At 54.2% G+C, this 23,300-nt stretch overlaps 1 protein-coding gene across 1 annotated transcript in view; it reads right to left on the bottom strand.

The window, feature by feature from the left end:
- Positions 1-7,327: 7,327 nt before the first annotated feature.
- TRIM8 (tripartite motif containing 8) overlaps positions 7,328-23,300 on the bottom strand; it is a 29,701-nt gene continuing 13,728 nt past the window's right edge. Inside the window, exons 3-7 of the mRNA XM_066191017.1 lie at positions 11,702-11,797; positions 10,693-10,926; positions 10,292-10,323; positions 9,607-9,722; positions 7,328-8,888 (exon numbers count right to left, since the gene is read on the bottom strand). Of these exons, the coding sequence (XP_066047114.1) occupies positions 8,281-8,888; positions 9,607-9,722; positions 10,292-10,323; positions 10,693-10,926; positions 11,702-11,797 (1,086 nt within the window). The 3' untranslated portion in view covers positions 7,328-8,280. The remainder of the gene's footprint in view (positions 8,889-9,606; positions 9,723-10,291; positions 10,324-10,692; positions 10,927-11,701; positions 11,798-23,300) is intronic.

Genomic DNA, 23,300 nt, shown 5'->3' on the forward strand with positions numbered 1-23,300 from the left:
AATTCTCCAAGGGCATGTCAGAAAACCTGAGTCCCCACACCCCTGCTCTGACCATGAGTGCTGAGTGTGGGGACTCGTGTCCTCCCCCGCTGTGGCCGTGTCCTCCACTGCAGCTTCGCTGGAGAATGTCACTCCTGCCCTTGGAGAATGCTTGCCAAAGCCTCTTGCAACTTTCTCCAATTTTTCCCACTGCCTATAATGTTTCTTGCACATTAATGACTCCTCTCTCTGACCATAACTGGTCACCAGACTCTTTTTATGAAGTGTACTGGGATGAGACCAGCCCACTCCAACATACTCACTCTTCTCCAAAAGCAAAAGGTGGTGGCTGTTGCATTACCTGGGCCGGCCAGGTCCGCGCAAGCTCTTTCTTTTATGTTCCCTTTTTGTATTTCACCAAAAAAGGATATTTGCAATATCTGGTCATGTTGTTACTCAGTGTAAAATTTAGATGTCTTTGTCGAAAAAAAAAAAAAAAGAAATAAATTAAAATTTAGTAGAAAGACAACTGGTGTTTGGGGGTGATCCATTTTTCTTCAGCAGGTTCATCTTCTGACAGGACTGTCTGTTCCCAAGGAGCCCCCAGCCGGCCACAAAGCTGCTCTTCCATTGCTCCTGTCACCCCACCAGAAATGGTTGCTGGTACTAGAAGTGATCAAAACTGTTGAAGAAGCCTTTTTCCTTTGGATTTTCACTATTCCAAAACTATCAGAGAAGGCAGCCAGCGAAAAAGGGAAACTCTGAGAGGATCTTCTTTTTTCAAAAATCGTGTTGTAGGTTAAAAAAAGCATGTCATGAAACACGTTCTCCACTGACCTGGCAGGAAAAGGGAAGGGGGAAAAGGAAAGCGGCAAACGGTTTAGGTTTAGTTCAGTGAAATGGGGTTGGGAGGGGGTTAGGAGGGAGGGAAGCAAATCTGTTGCTTTCCAACTAATCTGACTCATTACTGTTCCTGCAACACCCCGATGGGCCAAAAAGTGAGAAACTGTTAGAACTCTTTAAACCATCAGCTCACTCCCTGCACAGTCAGGATGCCTGGAAGGCTGTCAGAGCCACTGGAAAAAAAACGTTAAAGACGGTCACACTTAATTTCTTTTCTCTTTTTTTTTTAAGGCACGCTTTATACTCAGTCCTGGTATTTTTTCAGCAAAGTAGGAAATACTTTTTCATCTTGTTTGCCTAATGGATTGGATGTGAAAAATATTTCTCTGGCAAGTGAACACCCTGAGAGTTGTTTGACTTGTCACAATGTTATGTATCGGCCCCTGCGGCCCCCGGCCCCGAAGCCGCTGCGCTTCCCCTCGCCTGTTGCTGTTTACGGTGGGACGCGGTAATTTATGGGGAGGCTGCGTGTGACCTTGCATGCGTCTGCTCGAGCAAACCGCGGGTCCCTTCCCTGCACAAGCCCCGCTTCACATCCACGTGATGAATTTAGTGCTCTCGAAAGGACAAGGAACCGAGCGAATTGGGTGTGGAGAGGAGAAAAAAAAAAAAAAAGAAAATAATAATCTGCAGCCTGCAGGAGAAAAAAACACAGAGATTTTTGTTCCTCTTTGACCAGTATTTCCCTGTTTACGGCCTCGCACCCCCGGACGCCTGTCTTTATCGGAGCAGAGAAGTGGTCTGTGGCCGCAGAGCCCGGATATTTCCGCATCCCCCAGCCCGGCCGTGCTCTGCTGGGACACCTCGGAGCAGGGCAGCAGGACCTATGGCCACGGCCGTGCTCCAGCCCACCCACCCCGGCACCCACCCAGGCTCTGGCTGAAGCTTTTTTCATTTTATTTTGTTTTGTTTAAGTGGAAACAAGCTCGCACCACAGACTCATGATTGGCTCCTGCCGAAATGGCAGCTTCAGGCTTAGTTGGCTGAATTTGGGCTTGTTGGATTTTTTATTGCAATCTGTTCACTTATTTCTCTTCCCAGCACCGATTGGAAGCAAAACTCTTGTAAAGCTGTGGTCAGGCTGTGCCCGTGCTGGGGGATGCTGTCGAAGGCTTGCTGGAAACAGCACCGGGTGGGGGGTGCCCCCTCTGCGTATGCTGTGTAGCTGTCTGAGCGAGATGAATATCTGTATCATTTTTAATGGGAAAAGGAAAAAAAAATCACATTCAGAAGAGGAAGGGCTGGAAGGAGCCCCTCTGCTTGCAATGTGCCGTGACCGCACACCTCCGAGCTGCAGCCCTCTGGGCGGCACAGCTGGGCAGCCAAAGGCAGCCCCAAGTATATAACCCTAGGGGGAAGGGGGGCTGGCAGGTGGGTTAGGCACCAGGTCTGAGCTGCACTGGGAGCTGGCAGGAACGCCCTGCAAGTAAATCACCTGGATGAGAGATATTTTTAAATAGAAGTTGTCCTTGCTGCTTGGCTTTGCAACATTTATGCTAGCAATGACAGCCACAGCCTGGAAGATTTAATGCTTCTTTGTCTGACAGGAGCTTGGGGTGCCGAGGGGGACACTGTTGGGGACAGCGAGTCCCTCCTGCCGAGAGCATCACTGTGGGCTGGGACACTGTGCTGTCCCCAGCCTGTGACAGCTGGATCCCAACCATGGAGCAGACAAAGCACAACGTCTTGGGGTGGCTGAGCCAGCTGTCCTGCCCCAGCTCCATCACCCTCCCTGATGTCAGACAGGAGGATTTATATGTATTTTGGGTTCGTTTTTATAGCTGGCACCTGTGAAGCCAGAGCCAGGAAGGGATAAGCAAAGGGGCCTTACTGTGAGGGGCTGGCTGGGTGGCGAGGGCATGGAGAGCTGGTGGGGGAATGGGGAAACAGGCGTGGCAACCTCTCTGCACCTGGGGACAGTGCTTGGGTCTGGGACTGGGCAGAGAGGTAGGCCTGGCTGGCGGCTGCTTTTGGAGCTGGGGCAGGAGCTGCAGCTCTCACAGCCCGGGGGGGTTGGGAGGGGCCCTGAATTGGGTGCATTCAGCACGGCACAGCTGGTGTGGGCTGCGGGGCGGGGGGGCCGCAGTTGCTCCTGACACTTTTGCCTCTGAATGTGATGATAAACTCCCTTTCCCGATTAGCGCTGATCCCTCTGCCTCCAAAACAGTTGGCCCTAATGAACATACGGCCCAACAGCTGTAAGCGGTTATACATATGCATGGATATATATATTTATCCCCCCCCAGCCCATCCATATATACTGGAGATCACAGCTGTTGCTATTCTTCCTTGCAATGCAGATCAGACGCTCTCTCTCTTTGGAGTCTTACTTGACCTATTTTGCAGGCGCAAGATTTTTTGTGATGATGATTTCCCCAGTTGGTGCTTTTGATTCTGCCTGAAACATCTTGATTGAAGGCAAACAATGGCAGCTCCGGCAGCCGGCAGCACCCCGCACCCACGCGCCGCCCCAGCCCCGCCAGCCGCCACGCGCCGGGGGGGCCCCGGGACGGCTCCGGCCCACAGCGGCTGCTGGCTGGTCCATCCCCACCCAGCTCCTCCGATGCCACTTCCCTGTGCCCATGGGACATGCCTCTGCCACCTGGCCCACCGCCTAGGCCATCCAAGATGGACCTTGAGGCTTGTGCTCGTGTCCCCACTCTCTGCCCAGCTGTCTCCTGCTCAGCCCTGAGCCTCTTCCCACCAGCTGGAAACTGCTCCACCACCCCAAAATCTTGGAAGTCAGGTGGTGATGCCCCTTGGGGTCCCAGGGGTGGCTTAGCTGTGAGACCAGAGGGGGAGATGGTGCCAGAGCTGGCAGGGATGTCAAAACCCCAGTGGCTGCAGTACAGCATCCCATGGGTGATGGACACCTTTGAAGTGCATTCCCCAGTGACCCCCAGTCTCTGTTTGCTGCTTAAAGCAAACTTTCGGGGCTGTGAGGGAGCCTCCCCTGTCCCTACAGCCCTCCCCATCCATACAGGGTGCCCCAAGGAAAGGCCTCAAAGCCACCGCATCCTGGCAAGGAAAAGCGGCCATCCGGGCTCACACAAAGCCATTTCTTGTTTGGCATTTTTGTTTGAAGTGTGTCCTTCATCTGGGTTTCTACAGCAACTGGGAAGTTCCTATCCTGGCCCAGCTGGAGGGAGCGAAGCAGCCAGGGAAACAGAGCAGGAGGGCAGAAGGCGAGGATTGAGGGCAGGAAGGGAAGAAACAAAAAATACGTTTTTTGAGAAGTGGGGCTGCATTTTCTGCCTCCATCTTGGGCCCAGGGCTGCGGCAGCTGGGACAGGATTCCAACCCTGTCTGTGTCCCTCTGTCTTCAGAGGCAGTGCTGCTAGCTGCTAGGGGCCAAATCGGGAGGCGTAAAACACCAGCTTTTAGGGTCCCTTCAGGTAAGGAGTAGTCCACTGTGTCCCACCCTGGTTGGCCCTGGCATGGCTGCATCCTCTGAGCCCTTGTGCCAGCCTGGGTTAAAATGAGTGAATTACCTTAGAAACACACTTTTCTTAAAAGAAAGCAACAAAACCCAATGAAACACCAGTGGTTCATCTTAGGCAGTGAGTCTCTTCATTTATTCATTATGAGATAATACCCAAATCTGGCTAATTAATATTCCTGCATATTTTCCAAGGGCTGATGAGGTATCTTAAACATCTCGTGGAGATGGGCTTTCATATTTATAAGGTTGATGTGCAAACTTAAATTGACACTGTCTAAATATACTCTCATGTTTAAGCATGGGGCTTTCACTCCCAAGGCGCTGAGGGCATTCCCGGGGCACACACCCTGGCTGGAAGCAGGACCTGGGGCTCAGTGGGTGGGAGAGCTGCCTGAAAAGGCTCCTGCAAGGCAGGGTGTGATGATGTGTGGTCCATCTTTCCACAAAGATGTGGGATTTCTGTTTGCTTCGGTAATGGGAACAGAGTGCTACAGGCACTGACCCCAGTGGTGGTCGTGGGGTCAGCGGTGTTTTGGGGTGAAGGATCACTACGAGCACCCACAGGGCCGGATGTGCTGATGGGTACCAGGGCAGGGTCTGCAACTTCCTGCTGAAACCCTTTTCCAAGGTTAAAAATAGGACCTGGTTGCAAACTGAGAGCTTGGTTTGCATTTGCCCTCATTATGTTAATTGCTTATTTACATGTATGCAAATGGAGGAAGAGGCAGTGGCTCCTCCATCTGGGGACCCCTTGGCACTGAGGGGAGCCTGAACCCCACTGGGTAAACCCCTGCTGAGGGCTGTGCCCCCTTCCCAGGATCACCCTGAAGGGGAATCATCAGCTCCTCTTGCCGTGCTGATCCAAGGGCTGAGCCGCAGCCCTGTGCCCCGAGTGTGGTGGCTGGTGGCACGGTGGTTACAGCAGCCATTGCCTCTCCCCTCACTCTGCTGCACCAGATGTGCGTGTCCAGCTCCAGCTGTTCCCCATCAGCCTCCCCCGTGCAGCACCGCCAGCCCTGGGATCCCTTTTCCACCAGGCCCCATGTCCTTCATCAGACACCAATTTGGTCTGGCCCAGCTGCTCATTTTTCTTTCCGCCGCGTGACATGTTTTCACCTGGCTCCTAATCCGTCTCTTTCCATTCACAACTCGAGCTGTTTATGGATGTGCCTCTGCTCCCCCTGCGCTCCCCACCCCCCGGACAGAGCCATCCATCAATAAAACCTCGCTGTGCACCCGAGCATCAGCACTTCCCCTCCCAGGACGCCAGTATCCCAACAGGGCCACGGGCACACATTCCTCCTGCTCCATTGGGAGACCCCATGGGGCCATTGCTTTCTCCTCACCACCAGCAGCACATGGGGCTTGATGGCACTGATGGTCCTGGAAGCTGGGGCACCCAGGACACCAGGGGACTCTTCCTGGATGGGGGGGCAACAGAAGGGCTGTGGCCCCTCTTCTCTGCATGGGCACCCACTCTTTTGGGGCTGGTCCCTCCAGCGAAGGTGTGAGGTCAGAGTGGCCCATGGCAGGGAGACTCCTAATCTTTGGGGGTCACCCTTCAGGGTGGGGGCTGTGCCTGTGTCCCCCCATCAGTAGGTGGCAGGTGCTCTAATGCCTGGGCTGGCAGCTGCTGCAATCATGGGAGGCGGCAGCTGTGCCAAGGAGGAAGAGGATGATGATGAGGAGGACAGCTGGGCAGTCAAACCTAGAGGCACCGAGCCTAGGGGCCATGCCTGGGGAGAGCCCTGGGGTGGGGGGTGGTGGCCCTGGCTGTGCATCGGGGACCCTCCTCCACAGGGAGGGATGTCACTCATCTTGCCTGTATCCCATCACCCCGGGGCTTTTCTTTACTCCCCAGCAGCTGGCCCTGTGAACATGGAGCGGAGACATCATGGGATCCCTGTGGAGATTGAGAGCATCCTGCTCCCCCTCCTGCCACCCTGGAGTACTTTGCTTTTGACTGAGAAGCAAACCCCCAAATATCCCACTGGACTGGGGGCTTCCTGAAGAGCCTGAGCAGGACAGGGTTGGGAACTACTCAGCAGGACAGCAGGGCTGAGCTGCCAGGCTCTGCAGCCTGCGTACAAGAGCGCTCAGGGGCAGGAGGTGCTGCCTCCCCAACCCGGCACTGCCAGGGAAGTTGTTCAGGGTTGTGCTGCCACCTCTGTTGGAATGGAATGGGGGGAGTTAGTGAGAGGGTCCCCCTCCCTCGAACCCACTGTTCCCCTGTTTCAGCTCACTGAGACTTTCTGCCCTTCCCAGTTCCCACCAAAGCAGCACGGGGGGAATCCAAACCGGAACTAAACCAGGGGTGTTTTGCAACCAAGAAAAAAATAAAGCAAGCTGAACCCAAAGAGAGCAATGGAAAACCCCTCCTGCCTCTAGGACACTGCTCTGCTTTATGAAGTCAGCCTCATTTCCCCCAGACAAAGATAGCCCCTGCACGGCCCCAGCCAGGCCAGCCCATGGCCCCACTGCACATCCTGGACAACGGGTTCCTCCTCACCCTTCCCAGCCTTGGCTGAGCACAGAGGGTCCCCAAACCAGCCCAGGGTGCTGCCAGCACCCACGAAGCCCCAGGGGGCAGTGGGGCTTTAGGTGGGGGTGAAGGCTCAAGGGCTGGGTGCCGGGGCAGCAGCATGGCCAGAATGGTGGATGCTGGCCGAGTCAGGAAAGCTGCTGTCCCCGACCCAGTCCCCATCCCACAATGGGGATTGTTCTGGAGCCCATGGGCAGGATGCGGCCTGGCCGGCTCTGGGCCTGACTCACATCCTCCAGCACACCTTCCCACGGGGCTGGGACACGGGATGGGCGCTGGCGGGGACCCCCTCTGCATCTGGGACCCACTGCCGAGCTGCTCCCTCCCAAAGAACCCCTCCAGAAAACCCTCCCGTCATCGTCCGGCCCTGCGGGACCGGGGGGCGTTTCCTTCCGAAAGCAGGTTGGAGCCTCCCGCCGGAGCTGGTGGTCCCGGGGGAAGAGCTGCAGCAGAGCGAGGCATTTGCACTAAGTGATCACATTTATTTGAATATTTTGCATGTGTGTGTGTGTGTGTGTGTGTGTGTGTGTGTCTAAAATCGGTTACAGAATAAATACCTGTGCCTTATAGCAGGAAGTCCACTTTTTTTTTTATACAAAGTGCTTGTTACAGGAAGTTGCATCAGCGATATGCAGGAGGGGAGTGCATTTCGGTCACTCTTCCCCTCCTGAAAACTAGAACAGATTTTTTTTTATTTATTTATTTGTGGTTTTTTGTAAAGTTTCTTTTCCCTTTTTTTTTTTGTGCATTAAATTTCCTGCCATTGTGTATTTACAAATCTCTGAAAGAAGGAAAAAAAAAATGCCAATATGCATGAGAAGTGGCCTTGTAACACAAAAAAAAAAAATCAGCCTTTAAAAAAAAAAAGTAACAAACCCAAAATCTACAAGTATCATTTCATACTGAATCAATGATAGATTTTTTCTTTTTTTTTTTTCTTTTTAAAAAGGGAAAGAAAGGGGTGGGGAAAGGGAAAAAACTGAACCAAACCAGAAGAAATAAACTCGGAGAAATAGAAAGAGAGAAGGTGCCATTGTCCCTTCTGAAGTTTTCCAAAGGCAGAGAGGATCGAGGAAGAGCACAACGCACAGACCCAGATGTCCGACTGAAATCCCCATCAATTTCTTCTCGGTAATTTCTCCCTCGTGTTTACCCAGCAAGGGGCAGGAAGGACTTCCAAAATTAAATTAAAAAAAGGCATTAAAATGAAAAAAAAATATTATTTCATTTTTAAAGGATTAAAAAAAAAAAAAAAGAGATATGACAGAACAACCCTCCCCAAAATCCTGGAGGGGCGTGAGGCAGGGAAAAAATTGGGTTTGATTTAAGAAGAGGGGAAAAAAAAAAGCCAAACCAAACCAGACTTTTCTCTCTGAACACGTCATCGAGCGGGACTCTCTGGAGAGTGTGACGGTTAACTGGTGACGTAGTGTTTGGCCGATGGCTGGCCGTAGACCCTATAGAAATCCTGCCGCCCGTGCTGCTGGGATGCGTCAATCCATTCCCTCACGGCAAGTCCCGGGAGCGACTGGGGGACGGCGGGGGCGGGCGGCAGCGGGTGGGAGTACTCCTGCGACGAGACTGTCCAGGGGAAGTGCCCCGACCGCGGGTAGGGCTGGTGCCCGCTGTGGTTGGACACCGAGGAACAGTAACAGTTATCCACGGAGCAGACGAGGATTTTGCGCCCGCCGTACTGGGAGAGCACGGACTGCTGAGATGACGTGGTGTTGGGGTAGTGAGATGGGTTGAAGACGGAGCCCGAGTGCACCGGCTGCGGGCCGCTAGGAAGTCCAACTATGTGCTGCGTGGAGCTACAAGGCACCATGGCTTGTGCGGACTGCCCCTCGCCAGCCGAAGCGCCCTGGCTCATGTACTGGCTCGCCACAGTCCCGGACGATGGCTCGAGGAAGCTGCCCTCGGGAAAGGCGGTGGAGTGCTTGCGCTTCTCCGCGCCGGAGTTGCTGACGGTGCAGGGGTACATGGGGATACTCTGCAGGAAGGGGACAGGGGTGCTCAGAGGACCTGCGGAGGGGAACAGGAGAGCGGGGTTGTATTAAGCACAGTGTGGAACAGCTCCGGGGTGCTCCGGTTGCTGACCCAAACCTGCAGTGGAGCCCCAAGACCCACATGCCAGCCCCACGTGTGCAGAGGGTCCCCCAGCCCACCCCACCAGTGGCAAACCTAGCACACAGCCCTGTGCAGGTGGACTTGCAGATTCAGTTCTGGGCCCTTGCCAGCAGGCTCGGAGCAGTCCCAGGCACTGCTCTGCAAACAGCCAGTGAACACAGTCCCTAACAGGAGCAGAGCAGGACAGCCTGGGGAATAAACACAAATCCCCCAAGGAGGGGACTGGGAAGCCTCCACAGGACGTGGTCTGCTCCCAGGCATTAGCTGGGGGCTGTGGGACCACGCCAGCCCCCGGCTGTCCCTGCCCACATGCTGACCCCCATCTTTCCACTGACTTTTCCTGGCAATGGCCAACCCCCCAAAAGCTCTGTATTTCAGGGTTTTGTGTAACCCCAGAACACAGCTGTTTCACAAGACAAGGAAAATGCCCTGGGGAGAGTCAGGAATTGGCTTTGTGACTCTCCACACCCCTGCTGACAGCAGAAGGGCTCCAAGGGGTCCCTGCCCCAAAGAGCTCTCCCCACCGTTTAGTACTGGCATCTGCAGGGCAGCCAGCTATGGATACAGGAGGTAGTGAGATCCCATGCCCCTGCACCCCTCAGGTTTCACCCACCTTCCAGCAACTTCCTCAGCTGCTTCTCCTTCTTGGCGATCTCGTTCAGGAAGAGCTTGGAGTTGAGGTGGCCAATTTTGGGTGGGGGCAGGCTGCCACCTGTACAGTTCTGAGTCCTGTTGGGGATGGCAGGCAGAGTGGCATGAGTTACAAGGCAGACTCAGAAGAGGGACAGCTCCTCCCCCCACACCCTCCTAGAGCCAAACCCCCTCCCTAGGGTAGAGGACAGAAGTGAGCTGGCTCTCTCTGGCAGGTAGGACCTTCCCTGTCCAGTTTAGCTTGAACGTCCCCTGCCAGGGCACACTTCCTGGCAGGGGACATATCCCCACCGCATGGCCATCCCAGCTCACCTCTGCTCTGCTCGTGCTGGTTTTAACCCTGTGCCCCCTCTCTGCCCAGTGGAGCTGGACAGAGCCCTGCACCCCAACCCAGCTGGTCACATCCTCTGCTCTGCCACAAGCACAACACTGAGTTTCCCCTAGTCCATGGGGAGGACCTGATTCAATGGCTGCACGAGGGGAGTTTTTCATCCTCCCAGAGAGAGAGGGAAGCTGAGCATGGCACATGCCTCTCCCAAACCCTGTAGCATCCCTAGCCCTGGTCTTCCTCTGGATATTGTGCTACTGCCGCCCCTGTGGACATGAACACACCCTTCCCCCAAACATGTCTGTCCCACTGCGCTTACCTGTCCATTAAGATTTTCACAGACTTGGTGTTCTAGAAGTGGAAGGAGAAGATCTGGTCAGTAAGGCCAATCCCTGCCATGGTGGCCATGCCCCCTTTCAGTGTCAGCTTCCATGGCCCCCCAGGAGGGGACAGTCTGACCATGGGCACTGAGCCTCCCTTCCCCTGCATGGGCTGCTCCAGCCCCATCTCCAGCTGTGGCACCTCCTCATTTGAGGCCAGCACTGAGCCTGCCCCACTTCTCCTTGACTTTTTCCACTGCTGAGCACTCTGGAGGCATCAGCCAGCCCTGCTAACGTCCCCATCCCGCTCCCCACCACACCCGACAACTACCCAATTCTTCCCCACATAACCAAACCTCCCCACTGTCCGTCCCACCCTGGCATGGGCAGCTTGTCTTACCTTCATGAAATTGATGTCCTCAGTTTTGTCGAACATGACCTGGACAGAGCTGAGGAGCTTCTTGGCTTCCTGCATGCGCTCATTGAGGTGCAGAACCTGGGCTGCATTCTCATTGCAGAACTTGGCCTGGGCCTTGTCCAGGATCTCCATGGTCTTCCGCAAGTCCTCATCCAAGATCTGGTGCATCTTCTCATATTGCAGGCGCACCTCGTCCTTCAGCTGGCTCACCTTCTCCTGGGGGGAGGAGTAGGGTCAGGCCCTCTGTGCCCTTTGACCTCTTCCATGATGTCCCAGGACACCTGGGTCCTTTCTCAGCAGTGGAGAATGTGACCTGAATGCTGCACCTCTGCTCTCCTGCAACACCCAGACAGCTCAAAACCTGCTGTGAACTACCACATGGGACTTCCATGTGCCAGAGACCCAACAGGGACACTGTGAAGGTTTGACTGGTTCAGCAGATTCTTGGACGTACTTCCTGGGGTCTGTGTGGGGATCAGCTCCAGAGACCCAATGCCAAGGAACAACCAGCTACACCACCAATGGAAGTCTGCTCCCTTGGAAAATCCCACCCCTCCCCATCTGAATACCCTTTCCCATCTTCATCCCCAGCCCCACCCCAGGCTGGAGAGACTTCATGTTCCAGAGCCTTTCCGTTCATGCTCTGGGAGGCCGAGAGGCTTTAGAGACCACAAGCACTCCCTTCCTGAGAAAAGCTGTGCTGAGCTGAGGAGAGGATGGGCCATCTGATATTTAAGGACAGCCTTGTTCCTCACTTCCCAACTCAACCCAGGACCCATGAGGCTGCAGAGCAGCTCCAAACTCATTTTGCCTCCCAAAATGATGACTGACGACACAGCAATGGAGGCAGGAAGTCTATCCAGCCGCTCCTCCCCTGCATGTCTACCTTCCTCCCTGCCCACCTGGCCCCTGTGTCCCAGGAGCTTGTCCCCATTGTGCCACAGGGTGACAGTCCCCGGGACTGGCCGTGGCAGGGTGAAGCACTGGTTACCTCGACCAGCCGCTTGTCCGATTCCAGCTTGTAGAGCTGCTCCTCGATGTCTTGCTCCCGCTCCTCCAGGCGGTCCTGCTGTTTCATCAGCATCTTCTGCAGAGATGGGGGAAAGCAGCATCGTCAGAGCCCGGCAGCTGTATGTGCCAGTGAACATCAGTGCTGCCCACACTGGCTCTGCCCACGTGGTTCAGGAGGGATGGTGCTTTTTCCTAGCAGGATGCCACTGCCAGGCTGAGAGCCCCCGCATAGCTTGTGGGGCTGGAAACCTGGTTATTTCCATGGCAGAAATGGCAGAGGGGCTGCCTGTGCCGGGCTGTGTTATTGGCTGGGTTGGGTCCCCTGGATGGGGGCAGCCCCTCAGGTAACTTTCTGCAGCCCAGTCAGCGGGGTTGGGTCAGGGCTAAGCCCTGGGGACTGCGGGGGGGGGACACAGAGAGGCTCATCCCCCACTAAGGCAGTACCATTTTGAGGCCCATCACCCATCGCCAGCAGGCTCCTGCGAGACATCACCACCTCCCTCCCTTGCGCTCCCGTACGCCACGCCAAATCTTTTCTCCCTTCCCCGCCTCCTTGACAAGCCCCAGAGCCAGCGTCAGTGTAATCTGGAGGGACAGAGTGAGGAGGAACGGGGCCTCCCCCCGCCACACTGCCAGCCCCCAGCCCACTCCTTGGGGCTGGGCCTGGGCCATCCGCCGAATAACTGGGACAAAACCTTATCCCCAGCTATCAGCGTGAATGCCTCGCTCCTGCATGCTTCCCAGCCAGGAGAAACCCACTGCCCATGAGAGAAGGGCTTCATCCCTGTGAGCAGGAGCAGGGCTTCCCAAAACACCCATCAAAAGCAACTTCAAATATTCACCCTTCATGTTTACTGGGGGAAAAGCCAGGACACCAGCAGGGCAAGGAGAAGGGTTTCTCCTGGCACAGAGATGTGGCGTTAGAGACTCAACGACGGGGGCGAGATGGAAAGAAACCGGCAGCAAGAATGAATTTTGAGGGGATTATTGCTATTATAAACTGCCACTCGGGAATTTATAATCAAGTAATTAATTCCTGGACGAGGCGGGAGGGGGAGGGTGGCAGAGGCGCTGCTGGGATTAATTGCATTGCAGGGAAAGGCTGTCACCTCCGACTCAATTCAGGAGCAGGAATGCGAAGCCTCCTCCCTCCTGTTGTTTTTCTTAAGGTCTCGGGCACCTCCAACCTTACTGTCACTGGGCTCCTACCACTAATAATAACGAGGAGCTAAAAAAACCCAGCTTCCCACTCACAGGCACACTCCACATGCATTCCCGGGGCCCACGCATGTGCACCCACCCAGGCACATGCAGACAGACACACAGACAGCACATCCACTGAAACAGGGCCGAGGGGCACTCACAGCAAGGCAGATCCCCAGCCCACGGGGGGACATCTGCTGCGCGTGCATACAGAAACACAGGGGCCTGCAGCATCCAAGGGCATCCACACGGAGAAAGATTTGAGGCACGTATTAAAAACCTCCTTTTTTTCTTTGTAAAATGGTTGTTATTTGTGCTGCTGCAGCATCAGGAGGCTGCATTCCACTCCCAGGTTTAACATGGTGGGAACTGAGCTCTGGAGAGTGAGTGCCACACCACTTGCTTGAACCTTGGAGAACCAAGGGTGCAGGCAGGAACTGTGTCCTATGTCCTGTGCCAGCAGCCAGGCCTGAGTGTGGAGCTGCTGCGGGCTTCTCTAGGGGCTCAGACAGGGTTTTGGGTCAAGCACCAGGCAGAATTGTGGAGCAAGTGGACAACAGCCCCATGTAGGCAGACTGAGAAGTGGCAGGCAACAAGCCTGCTCCTGGGCTCCAGAAAAAGAGATGCCTTCCAACATCCCTGCTTGCAGGAGGCCAGTTGAATGTGGGAGTTGGGCAAGTCGTGCAGTGCAGGCTGAGCTGCTCACACCCCACGCTGGGCAGCCAAAGGACACAGCGAGCTTTGCACCGAGCCCTTCCCTACACCTCCCTCCCCCCCACAGATTCGCCCTCTCCACCACGGACAGCCAGACCCATCCCACACCAGCCCACCAGGAGGACGGCCAAGTCTAGCCAGGCCCCCAGGAGCAGCCCAGTCCTCTGCCCGACTTCCCTGTCTGCCAGCTGGGACAGGAGTGGGTAAAAAACACAGGACAGGATCCGAGGCTGGCAGCTTGCTGGGCACAGAGGCCAAACCCCCATCCCACTCTGTCGTACCCATCAGGTATCTGACACACCCGAGGCAGCCACTGCCCTTCCCCCCGGTGCTGCCAGGATGCTCTTGCTAGGGGAAAGCAGGGTTTCCCATCACTGGCAGATGCCAGGCGGGCAGAGGCCACCCTGCCAGCCCCACTGGTGTCAGGGACCCCCGAGGGAGGCACCAAACAGCCCCGGACATGCACGTACCATCGCCCTGCAGCTGCCGTAGCAGAGCTGCCAACCTTTGTGTTTTGTAACAAACCTCAGACTGCTCCACTCCAGGAATCATGCAATTGCGTGAAATCACAAATATACATATAAACATATGTAAAATTAACTTTTTATACATACAAGTTAATTTAATATCCCCTCAAAGCTGGAAAAAGTTGACCAAAATCCAACTTAAAGCCATAAAAATCAGAGAGAATAGAGGACATGCAGTGCTTTCTTTAAACCTCATATTTGAGCCAGTCTCTTGATTTTAGGGTGATTTAAAAACTGTACATGCCTGGGATTGCAGCGGAATGGGAGAGTTTTTCACCCACGGCAACAAAACCTTAACAAGACACGAGGGTATGAACTACTCCTTCTGGCACCGAGGGGCAAAATCTCATTGTCTATGCAGCACAGGCTGAATTCCTTAAGTATTTTGAAAAGGAAAATATATCCCTTCCCCTTCCATCCCCTCCCAAATCTGGCATTTCTGAAGTCATGAACTCCTCCTCCAGGATCAGAATTTCTCGGGGTAATTTCTCATATTTCATGCATGACCTTGATGCTGGGAGAACCAAGGCTCCCTCTGTACAGGCACCCTTCCCAGCCTGTGAGCAACTCCGATCCCAGTTTGTCTTTTCTGAGACACGTCGCCAGTTTGCGAAACGCATGCTAAAAATGCTTCTTATTCCAACACCAGCTGAGAGTGAATTCATCTCGTTAATTAATAAATTAATCGGTGGCTGGGGCAAGTGGCTGGTCCACCATGACCCTGTAGGCCCCAGTGAGACAGGGCTAGTTCATGCACACCAGCTTATTCTGCAGGAGATGAACACAATCTCCCCCCTCGTCATGGGAAAAAAGGAATCGTGGGTACAAAAGGGTTGAGCCGATACAGGGAGCTCGCAAACACGCCGTGGGCATCAACCCTGCAAGGGAGCTGGATCACCAAAGGTGGAAGGACAAAGGAGGGTCGTTATCGTTGACTTCCTTTTGGGAGCAGGCTGCACTCCTCCCCTGCAGGCAGAGGAGGGTGATTCCTGAGCAGCCATTGTGGCAAGTCAGATGGGTTTGGGGTACCAAGGTCACGCACTGGGAGTAAAACACTGCTTGGAGGGACGTATCTGCAGGAAGCAAAGCAAGCACTGCAAGGTCTCGTTGCAGGGAGGATGCACACAGCTGGTCTCCGTGGGATTGTGCCGGGGGAAGGCTTGCTGACCACAGCTATCCACGGCACTAGCTGCGAGGAAACCACCACCAGGGCAACCACGCTCGCCCTGCCTGCACCTTGCTGCACCTCCTGGTCAGTCCCCACAGACTATGTGCTGAGGCCAGCTCCCAATGGCCACCCCAGCATGGGACACATCCACCCTGCCAGGCAGGGCATGGGGATATGTCTGCTGGGGGACGGGGCAGTCGCAACAGAGAACTTCGGCAACATTAAATGCCTGCACCCACAAGACAGAAAGATAGTAATAAAGAGTTTAACAGCTCTGATGGCACAGGGCATCTTTGCTTCTCATCCAAGAGCCACGGCATGGCTGCAGCAGCACAAGCCTCAGAGGTGTTACACACACGCGTCCAGCTCAGCCAGCTGGGAAAACCCCCACTGTAAATCGGGGCACTGGGGTGTAGGAAGGAGCTCACACCCACCCAAGACCTCCCAGGCTGGGAGCAATCTGTGGGCAAGATGTCTCCCCTGACTTGTCTTAGGCTGGTCTCGACGCTGTCCTCTCCCAAAGGGCAGAGCTAAGGCTGAGATCACTGCTGAGCCCAGAGCAACAGTGGATTATGGCCCTGCCCTGCCTGAGGCCCAGCACTCCCCTCATCCCCCTTTGCAGCCCCCAGAAACCCATTGCCCTGGGGCCAGCATCGGGGCAGCGAAATCCCATGACATGCCCCAAGGCTTTGTGTTCTCTGAGGCTGGTCAGGGATCTTGTATGCCTCCCAGGGAGAGCTGGCAGGGGAGAGCCTCTGACACCCCTCCCCTGGGGGCTCGAGTGCTCACCAGCCCCTGCCCAACTCCCAGCAGAATCAGGAAGGAGCCTGGCAGCTCCACCAGAGGCAGAGCAGTGCCCCATGACCTGCTGAGCTGCTGTGGTTTTAAACAAGAGCTGGAGCAGTGAAAAGCCTTACTGTGCTCACAGGGCAAATGGAGCCCGTGCAGCTTCTCTGATGTCTAATAAGCACTGTGCATCCTTCAGGGCCATTCACCTTGCAAGAGCAACCGAGTGCCCACACACTGACCTGTGGGATGCTTGCAGGATGCTAATTCCCAATAAACTCTGCTGAAACTGTCTGTGGGTTTGGAGGGTGCTACAGCAGGGCAGGTGGACAAACCACAGGAGTGCACAGCCCCCATTCCCACAGGAAACTGGGGGAGCCGAGAGCCAGACTGCCCCACAGAGCACCTTTAACCACAGCTGGACAGCTGGCCCAGGACAAGCACACTCACTTCTCTGCCTCTCTCCTTCCTCCTCCTCTGCACCCAGGCCTTCCCCTCGCCGCCAAATCCCAGCCACCGAGTGAATAAGGACATTGTTTGCAGTCACCGGAAAGCCAGAACGGAGGGAGCAGCTTGGAGCATGAGGGGCAGGAAGGGTGAGGAGGAGGAGGAGGAAGGTGGAACCGGAGCGAGGAAGCTGCAAAGGGCAGATGCCTGTTGCGGGAATGGCTCCAGACACCTGCAGCTCAGACCAGGGACCGGGATCAAGAGCCCCCATTGAGACACATGTCCCAGCACGTTGCTGGAGACGGGCCTGAAGTCACAGTGACTGAATTTTAATGCACCAAAAGCCCTGGGCCAAGGAGGCGAGCGCAACCTTTCGCCTCTCCAGGCCTCCCACACACAGGCTTCCCTCTCCCCAGCCCCACTCCACTGTCAGCTGGACTGTTTTCTGAGAAAAACCCACGCAATGAGCTATTTTCATCCCTCCTGAAAGTGTCACCCCACCTGCTAACACATCAGAACCTTGACACTGAGCACATCTGGGGCGCAGCACCCCAGTGCCCCCCAAAACAGGATCTCAAATCATGAAATCATGTGCCATGCACTGCCACAGCCCAAACCCCCTGGAGCATCCCTCCCATCCTGCTGGTGGCCTCCTGCTGACCAGACCCAGGCAAAACCAGCTCTTTCGCACTCCCCACAGCCCTCACAACACTCGCAGGAGGCTGATCCATTTAAAGGGGCAGGAAGGAAATGCTTTCTGCTTGGGGTTTCATCTTGCACACATTTACAGTAAGCACCAGGCAAAAGGGAAGGTCTCCAGCCAGAGCACGAGGTCTTGCCTCCCCTGGCCAGCCCAGAGCACACACAGTGCTCCAGGCTTTGGCTTTTCTCACGGTGCTCCTTGTGCAGAGATCAGGCTGGTTTATCCTCAACAGGGGAAGGAAGAGGGGAGGGGAACAGCCTGAGATATTAATAGCTGCCCTTGCTAGGAAGGGATGGAAGCAGCAGCCATGCAGTGAACGGGCACCAAAGAGACCCCCTTTCCCAGCACTGAGGAACCCCTCAACACCAGGAGAGCTGATGCTTTGCAGAAAAAGGCTGAAGGCCAAATAATCAGCACCAGCTTGGGGGAACAGGATGTACAGTGCCTCTTGCAAGAGCAGCTCTCCACCCTGTTCTCACGCTGGAGTGGGTGACGATGCCTCCTGCTTGTCCACATCACCCTGTGAGATGCTGCCTGGCCTCTGAGCCTTCCCTGGAGAAGAAACCATCAGGCTTAGACCCACATCCCATCTCCACGGGCTACCCCACAGGCACAGCCCCACGTCCCACCTCCTGTGCCCACCCCAGCTCAGGGCATCCCTGCAGCACAACTGGCACATAGCAGCTGGATGCTGCATGGAGCCATGACTCATGACTGCTCAGCAGAACCAGGTCAGACCCGGCTCCTGGAGCACCCCAGGACAGTGCACATGGCAGACCTCGCCTCTCTGCATGTCCCTGTACCAGAGCAGATCCTGGGCCACCACAGGGCTGTGCTGGTGCCTGCAGCCTGGGTCAGCTCTTTATCTTGTTTACACCCAGCAGAAAGGAAGAACTCGTTAATAAGGAGAAAATACAAGGCATTGTGTTGCACGGGGCCAGCAACAGGATTTCTGGAGGCCAGGAAATGGCGACCTATTCTCTGTCAGAAAGCAACCCTCAGGAGGATCTTGAGAATGCTAATTCACCTTCCTGGGCCTCTGTGTTTCCCCCTGCTCATCACGGCCACAGGGGTTACTTCATGCTGTGCCTCTCACACAAATGGGGGAAAGAGGCTGGGGCTCTTCCTATAGTTTTTGGACCCCAACTTCAAGCCGTGGCCCAGCTGCCACTGCTGTCAGTGTCCTTGGAGAAGAGATGAAGATTTGCTTCGAGAGGAAAAGGAGAATAAGGGAGATTAAGGAGCAGAGAGATGAGGCCAGTGGCTGGAGACACATCACCTCTCCACCAGCAGCCCTGCAAGTCCTGGAGGAAGGAGCCTTCCTCATATTGGGTGTCCAGTATGGGTGATGTACCCCTCAAAACAGAGGCTCCCTCCATACAAAGCACAACAAGAGGCAGGGAAAACTGCCTCTGCCAAACCTGGGGCTCAAGACTCACTCACAACATGTGCAGAAGAGGAAAAAAGGAGCTGGAAATGCACCAGGAAGACGAATACCAGGACAAGAAGCTAGTCTGCATGCTGGGCATGCAGCCAGGCGAGCCATGACTGATGCTACTGGCTCCACAGAACAAAGATGAGCCTTGGTGATAGAATCATAAAATCATTAAGACTGGAAAACACCTCCAAGATCACTGAGTTCAACCTTTGACTGAACAGCACCTTGTCAACTAAGCCATCAGCACTAATGGCCATGTCCAGTCAGTTCTTGAACACTTCCAGGGATGGTGACTCCACAACCTCCCTGGGCAGTCCATTTTAATGCTTAACCTCCCTTTCAGTGAAGAAATTTTTCCTGATGCCCAACATGAATCCTCCCTAGCACAGCCTGAGGCTTGTCCTGGTCTTGTCACTTGTTGTCTGGAAGAAGAGGTCCACCCCCACCTTGCTACACCCTCCTCTCAGGCAGTTGTAGAGAGTGATAAGGTCTCCTCTGAGCCTCCTTTTCTCCAGGCCAAACACCCCCAGCTCCCTCAGCCACTCCTCACATGACCTGTGCTCCAGACCCTTCACCAGCTCTGCTGCCCTTGCCTGGACTCGCTCCAGCACCTCAGTATTTTTCTTGTGGTGAGGAGTCCAAAACTAAACATGGGATTTGAGGTACTGTGTAATGAGTACAGGGGGATGATCACAGTCCTGGTCCTGCTGGCCACAGTACTGCTATACAGGCCGGGATGCCACTGGACTTCTTGGCCACCTGGGCAACTGCTAGCTCACGATGCCCAGGTCTGTTTCTGCTGGACAGCTTTCCAGCCACTCTGCTCCCCAGCCTGCAGCACTGTGTGGGGTTGTTGTGATCCAAGTGCAGGATCCAGCACTTCACTTTGTTGAATCTCATAAAGCTGGCCTTGGCCCATCGATTCAGCCTGTCCAGATCTCTCTGTAGAGCCTTCCTAGTATTAAACAAGACTGGTCACAAAACTGAGCCTTGGGGAACCTCACTAGTGACTGTGTCTTTGGCCAATAGAGCCACTTCCTGCCCGGTATCTGCCAGGAGAGACAGCATCCCATAAGGGAAAATGCTCCCACACTGTGTCCCAAAGCCACAGGGACAGCACATACATTTGGGTGGTGCAGGAGCAAGATGGAAAGACCATCTCTGAGGGCTGGGGCTGTGGCCACAGGCACAACCAGGCCCTCAGGGCAGCAAGGAGCTCAAGAAATTTCTTCTCTCTGCTGGGAAGGGAGGGAGAAGAGATCCCCACCCAGACCTGGCCAATAGTCCACTCCAGCCAGCTTTCAGCAGGAGGACAGTACAGGCCACCTTTGCCTGGGAGCGAGGAGAGCCAGGAAGAGTCACAGGGCTCAGCTCTGTGTTTATAAAGGACAAGGTCTGTGTCTTCTTCACCATCACAGATGCAGGGGAGGAGCTCCTTTCCCCATCTCTTTCAGTTTTTGGGCGAAAATGTACAAGTTTAGGGCTGCTTATAAATTAGTGCCAAAATTCACCCTGCTGCTGAACCATGTCCAGCACAGGGCTCTGGCTGCAGGCCCTGGCACAAACCTGCCCTGCCCAGCACCAAATGGCCTTCGAGTAAACAGCTTGGGAGCACCAGCACTGGGACACTGCAGGGAAAGTGCAGGGCTTTGTGACATCCAGAAAGTTTCAGACACCCAGACCCGAGTGCCTTGAGCAACTGTTTCCAGCCACTTGGGAGCTCAGACTGACACCAACACCTGGAGCACAACTGGTCCCCATGACCAGCATTGCCTTGTGCTTCATCCCTGCCATGCCAGAAAATAAAATCTGGAGCCTGTAGCTGTATTGAGTGGGATTCACCAGATTTCACAGTTTTTCAGAGCCTAAAAGATCATGTAATAAGTCCTGCCCTTTCTGCCTTCAGCACACTCTGTGCTTGTGGTTTCTCAAATGCTTCAATCAATTTATATGGACATTAGGGGGGCTCTACCATCCTTTTCTCCCTCATGTCTGTTTTCATACATCGGCCCCTTCCCAACCAGAGATTCAGATTTAAAAGTTCATCCAGAGAAAAAAGAGCAGTCTGTCTTTGGTGGGATCATCTCCCCCAGCTGGCTCTCAGAAGTGCTCTGCCAGCTCCAGTGGTGGCAGTCTGGGCAGCAAAGGGAGATCACTCAGCGCTGAAACTCAGCTGAAGCACAAAGTCCTGCTCCTCACACAAGCCCTATTGCTCTGATGTATCATTTCTCAGTCACTCCTCCCATAAAAAATTCAACAGGCTTTGGCAGCACCCCCAATCCTGCCTCGATCTGCTGCTGTCCCAGTCTTGTCTCGCTCTGTTGAATCCCAGTATCTTCCCAATGTAACAAAATCTCAGGGTCTCAGCCAGTTGCCCTCAACGATGGCTGGGGGAATGGCTTGCCTTACAAAGGAGCCATCCTGCTAAGACCCATCCTACTGCTTGGCAGCAAACCTACCCCCATCTGCAAGCCCTGCAAAATTGAGAAACCCTCACTCTCCCTTCCAAATAAAGATCTTGGATTCAAGATCCAGCTGGCCTGTGTGATCTCAGAGCCTTCTCCCTGCAGGGGTGAAACACAGCCAGCCCCTTCCACCACTGCTCCCGCTGCAGGCTGAGCAGCCTCCCCCCTGCCCAAAGACCTCCACTCTGCACCCACCAGGCTGAGTCCTGCCATAGGAAGCCATGAGCTCTGAACAACAGCCCCTTTGGATTCCTACCCCCCTGATTTCTAGTTTCTGCTCTGGAGAGAGCCTGGCATGAGGATCTGGAAGCATAAGCAGGTTTTGTGGGGAACTCAGATACCTCTGAGGAGGAGAACTTCAGCAGCAATACCCACGTGTACCCACGTCTCAGCCGTGAGACCACTGGCAATGACCTGCAGCCACGTGCCCCATCAGTGTCTCATTTGGTGAGCCAAAGACAAGGGGTCCAGCTGCACAGAATGCCTCTCCAGACTCAGGCAACACTAGAAAGAAAACCCTCCTTTGATTTAAAGGGCATGATTTTATTTTTTTTTCCTCCCAACCGATCTAGTTAAACTTCCAACCGCTCAAGGCCATTTTAATTTGTACTGGTAAGTTAAATCAACACAAACAAGGGCAGAACAGGTTTATATGCACCTCTATTACTGGCCTGCACCAACTAGAGTGCAGCTACATTTCTCCAGGCAGCTTTTTTTTCTCTAATAAAGATAAGGGGGACGTTTTGTGCACCTCCAACTGACAAATGGAGCCTGAAAGTGAATTGGGAGTCAAAGCCTTGAGGAAAGTCAAGGTGACTTATGCGCCAATAGGCTGGATTCAAAGAGCTTTGCAAAAATGCAGATCAACTAACAAGATTTATAAAACTCGTTAGGGGCTTAGAGGTCGCTTAATTCTCAAAGGTGCCAAGGAAAGTGCCTGACTCGCAGAAGGATGGATGGGGCTTACAGAGGTGGCTATCTCAACCTTTCAGTTGCTTCAAGAAAAGCAGACTCAATTTCTCTTGGAAATGAGGTTTTGATATGCCAAGATGTTTACTGTGAGCCTTGGCTCCTCCATCACTTACTTTAAAGAAAAAGAAACCAAGTCCTGTTGCTGCAGACAACTGTTACAAACATCTACTGAAAGCCACAGCAGAATCTGCTGCTTCAGCTCACCAGCGCCAGACACCACCCAGAGGAGTATGAGACCAGATTCAGCACACAAGCTGGAAAAAACAGAAGGGGGGAAAAGACTTCGCACTTCTACAGCTCCCCAGTGCCTGGCATTTTGCAGGCTGGAAGCAGCCTGTCAGCACCTGCGGGCAGCCAAGGAAACGTACATGGAGGCCATCCACCCCAGTGACCATGACCACAGTCTGCTGAACACCAAGGACCCTCCACTGCCTCCCTGCTAGGTTTTTTTCTGTTCCAAATTTTGTTTTTTATTTTTTTTGTGAGGTGGTTGTTGAGAATCTGAAAGCCCGGATTATAATCTTTATGAATCCCATAGTTAGATCGCGCTGAACAGCAGCCCAGCAATACCAGATGTTCAAACAAAGCTGCCAACCGACAGCTGTCTGCAGCTTGCAGCGTGTTTTTACTTTAAAATGCAAAATGATACCAATCTATATTAAAAGAGAGACGTTCAGAGCCTTGTGATAGCAGCTGAAGCCGCGGATATTGCTCTTTCACGCAGGGTGTGGCAGCAGAAGGAAATATCTCAAAAACTACTGCTTAAGCCACCCTCCCAGCCCCCCCAAATCCTGGCCCCTTTCCTAATGGGAAAGAGACTCACGTTACTGCCTGAGTGCCGTGAATGTACCAGTGCGTGTCCAAACAAGCCAGCAAAAAGAAAAATGCAGCATGAACAAACACTGTCTAACGAAGGATGCCAGAACGAATCTGGGCGCTGCCCACACCTGGCTCTCAGCAGCATGGGGAGGACAAAGTGACACATGGGGGGACAGAGGGAACCCGTTCTGGGGTAGAGGGTGCAGCCTCTCCTGCACCAGTGACCAAAGTGGGACGAGAAAGGTCCCTTCTGGCAGCACAGCATCACCAGTGGATGCATGGAATGGAGGGGCATCTTCCACTGCTCCAGCCCATCTGCCCAGTGTCTCACCTCAGG

Source organism: Chamaea fasciata, unplaced genomic scaffold (assembly GCF_029207755.1).
Source record: "Chamaea fasciata isolate MVZ Bird 193981 ecotype frontalis unplaced genomic scaffold, bChaFas1.0.hap1 SCAF_9, whole genome shotgun sequence".
NCBI classification, from domain to species: domain Eukaryota; kingdom Metazoa; phylum Chordata; class Aves; order Passeriformes; family Sylviidae; genus Chamaea; species Chamaea fasciata.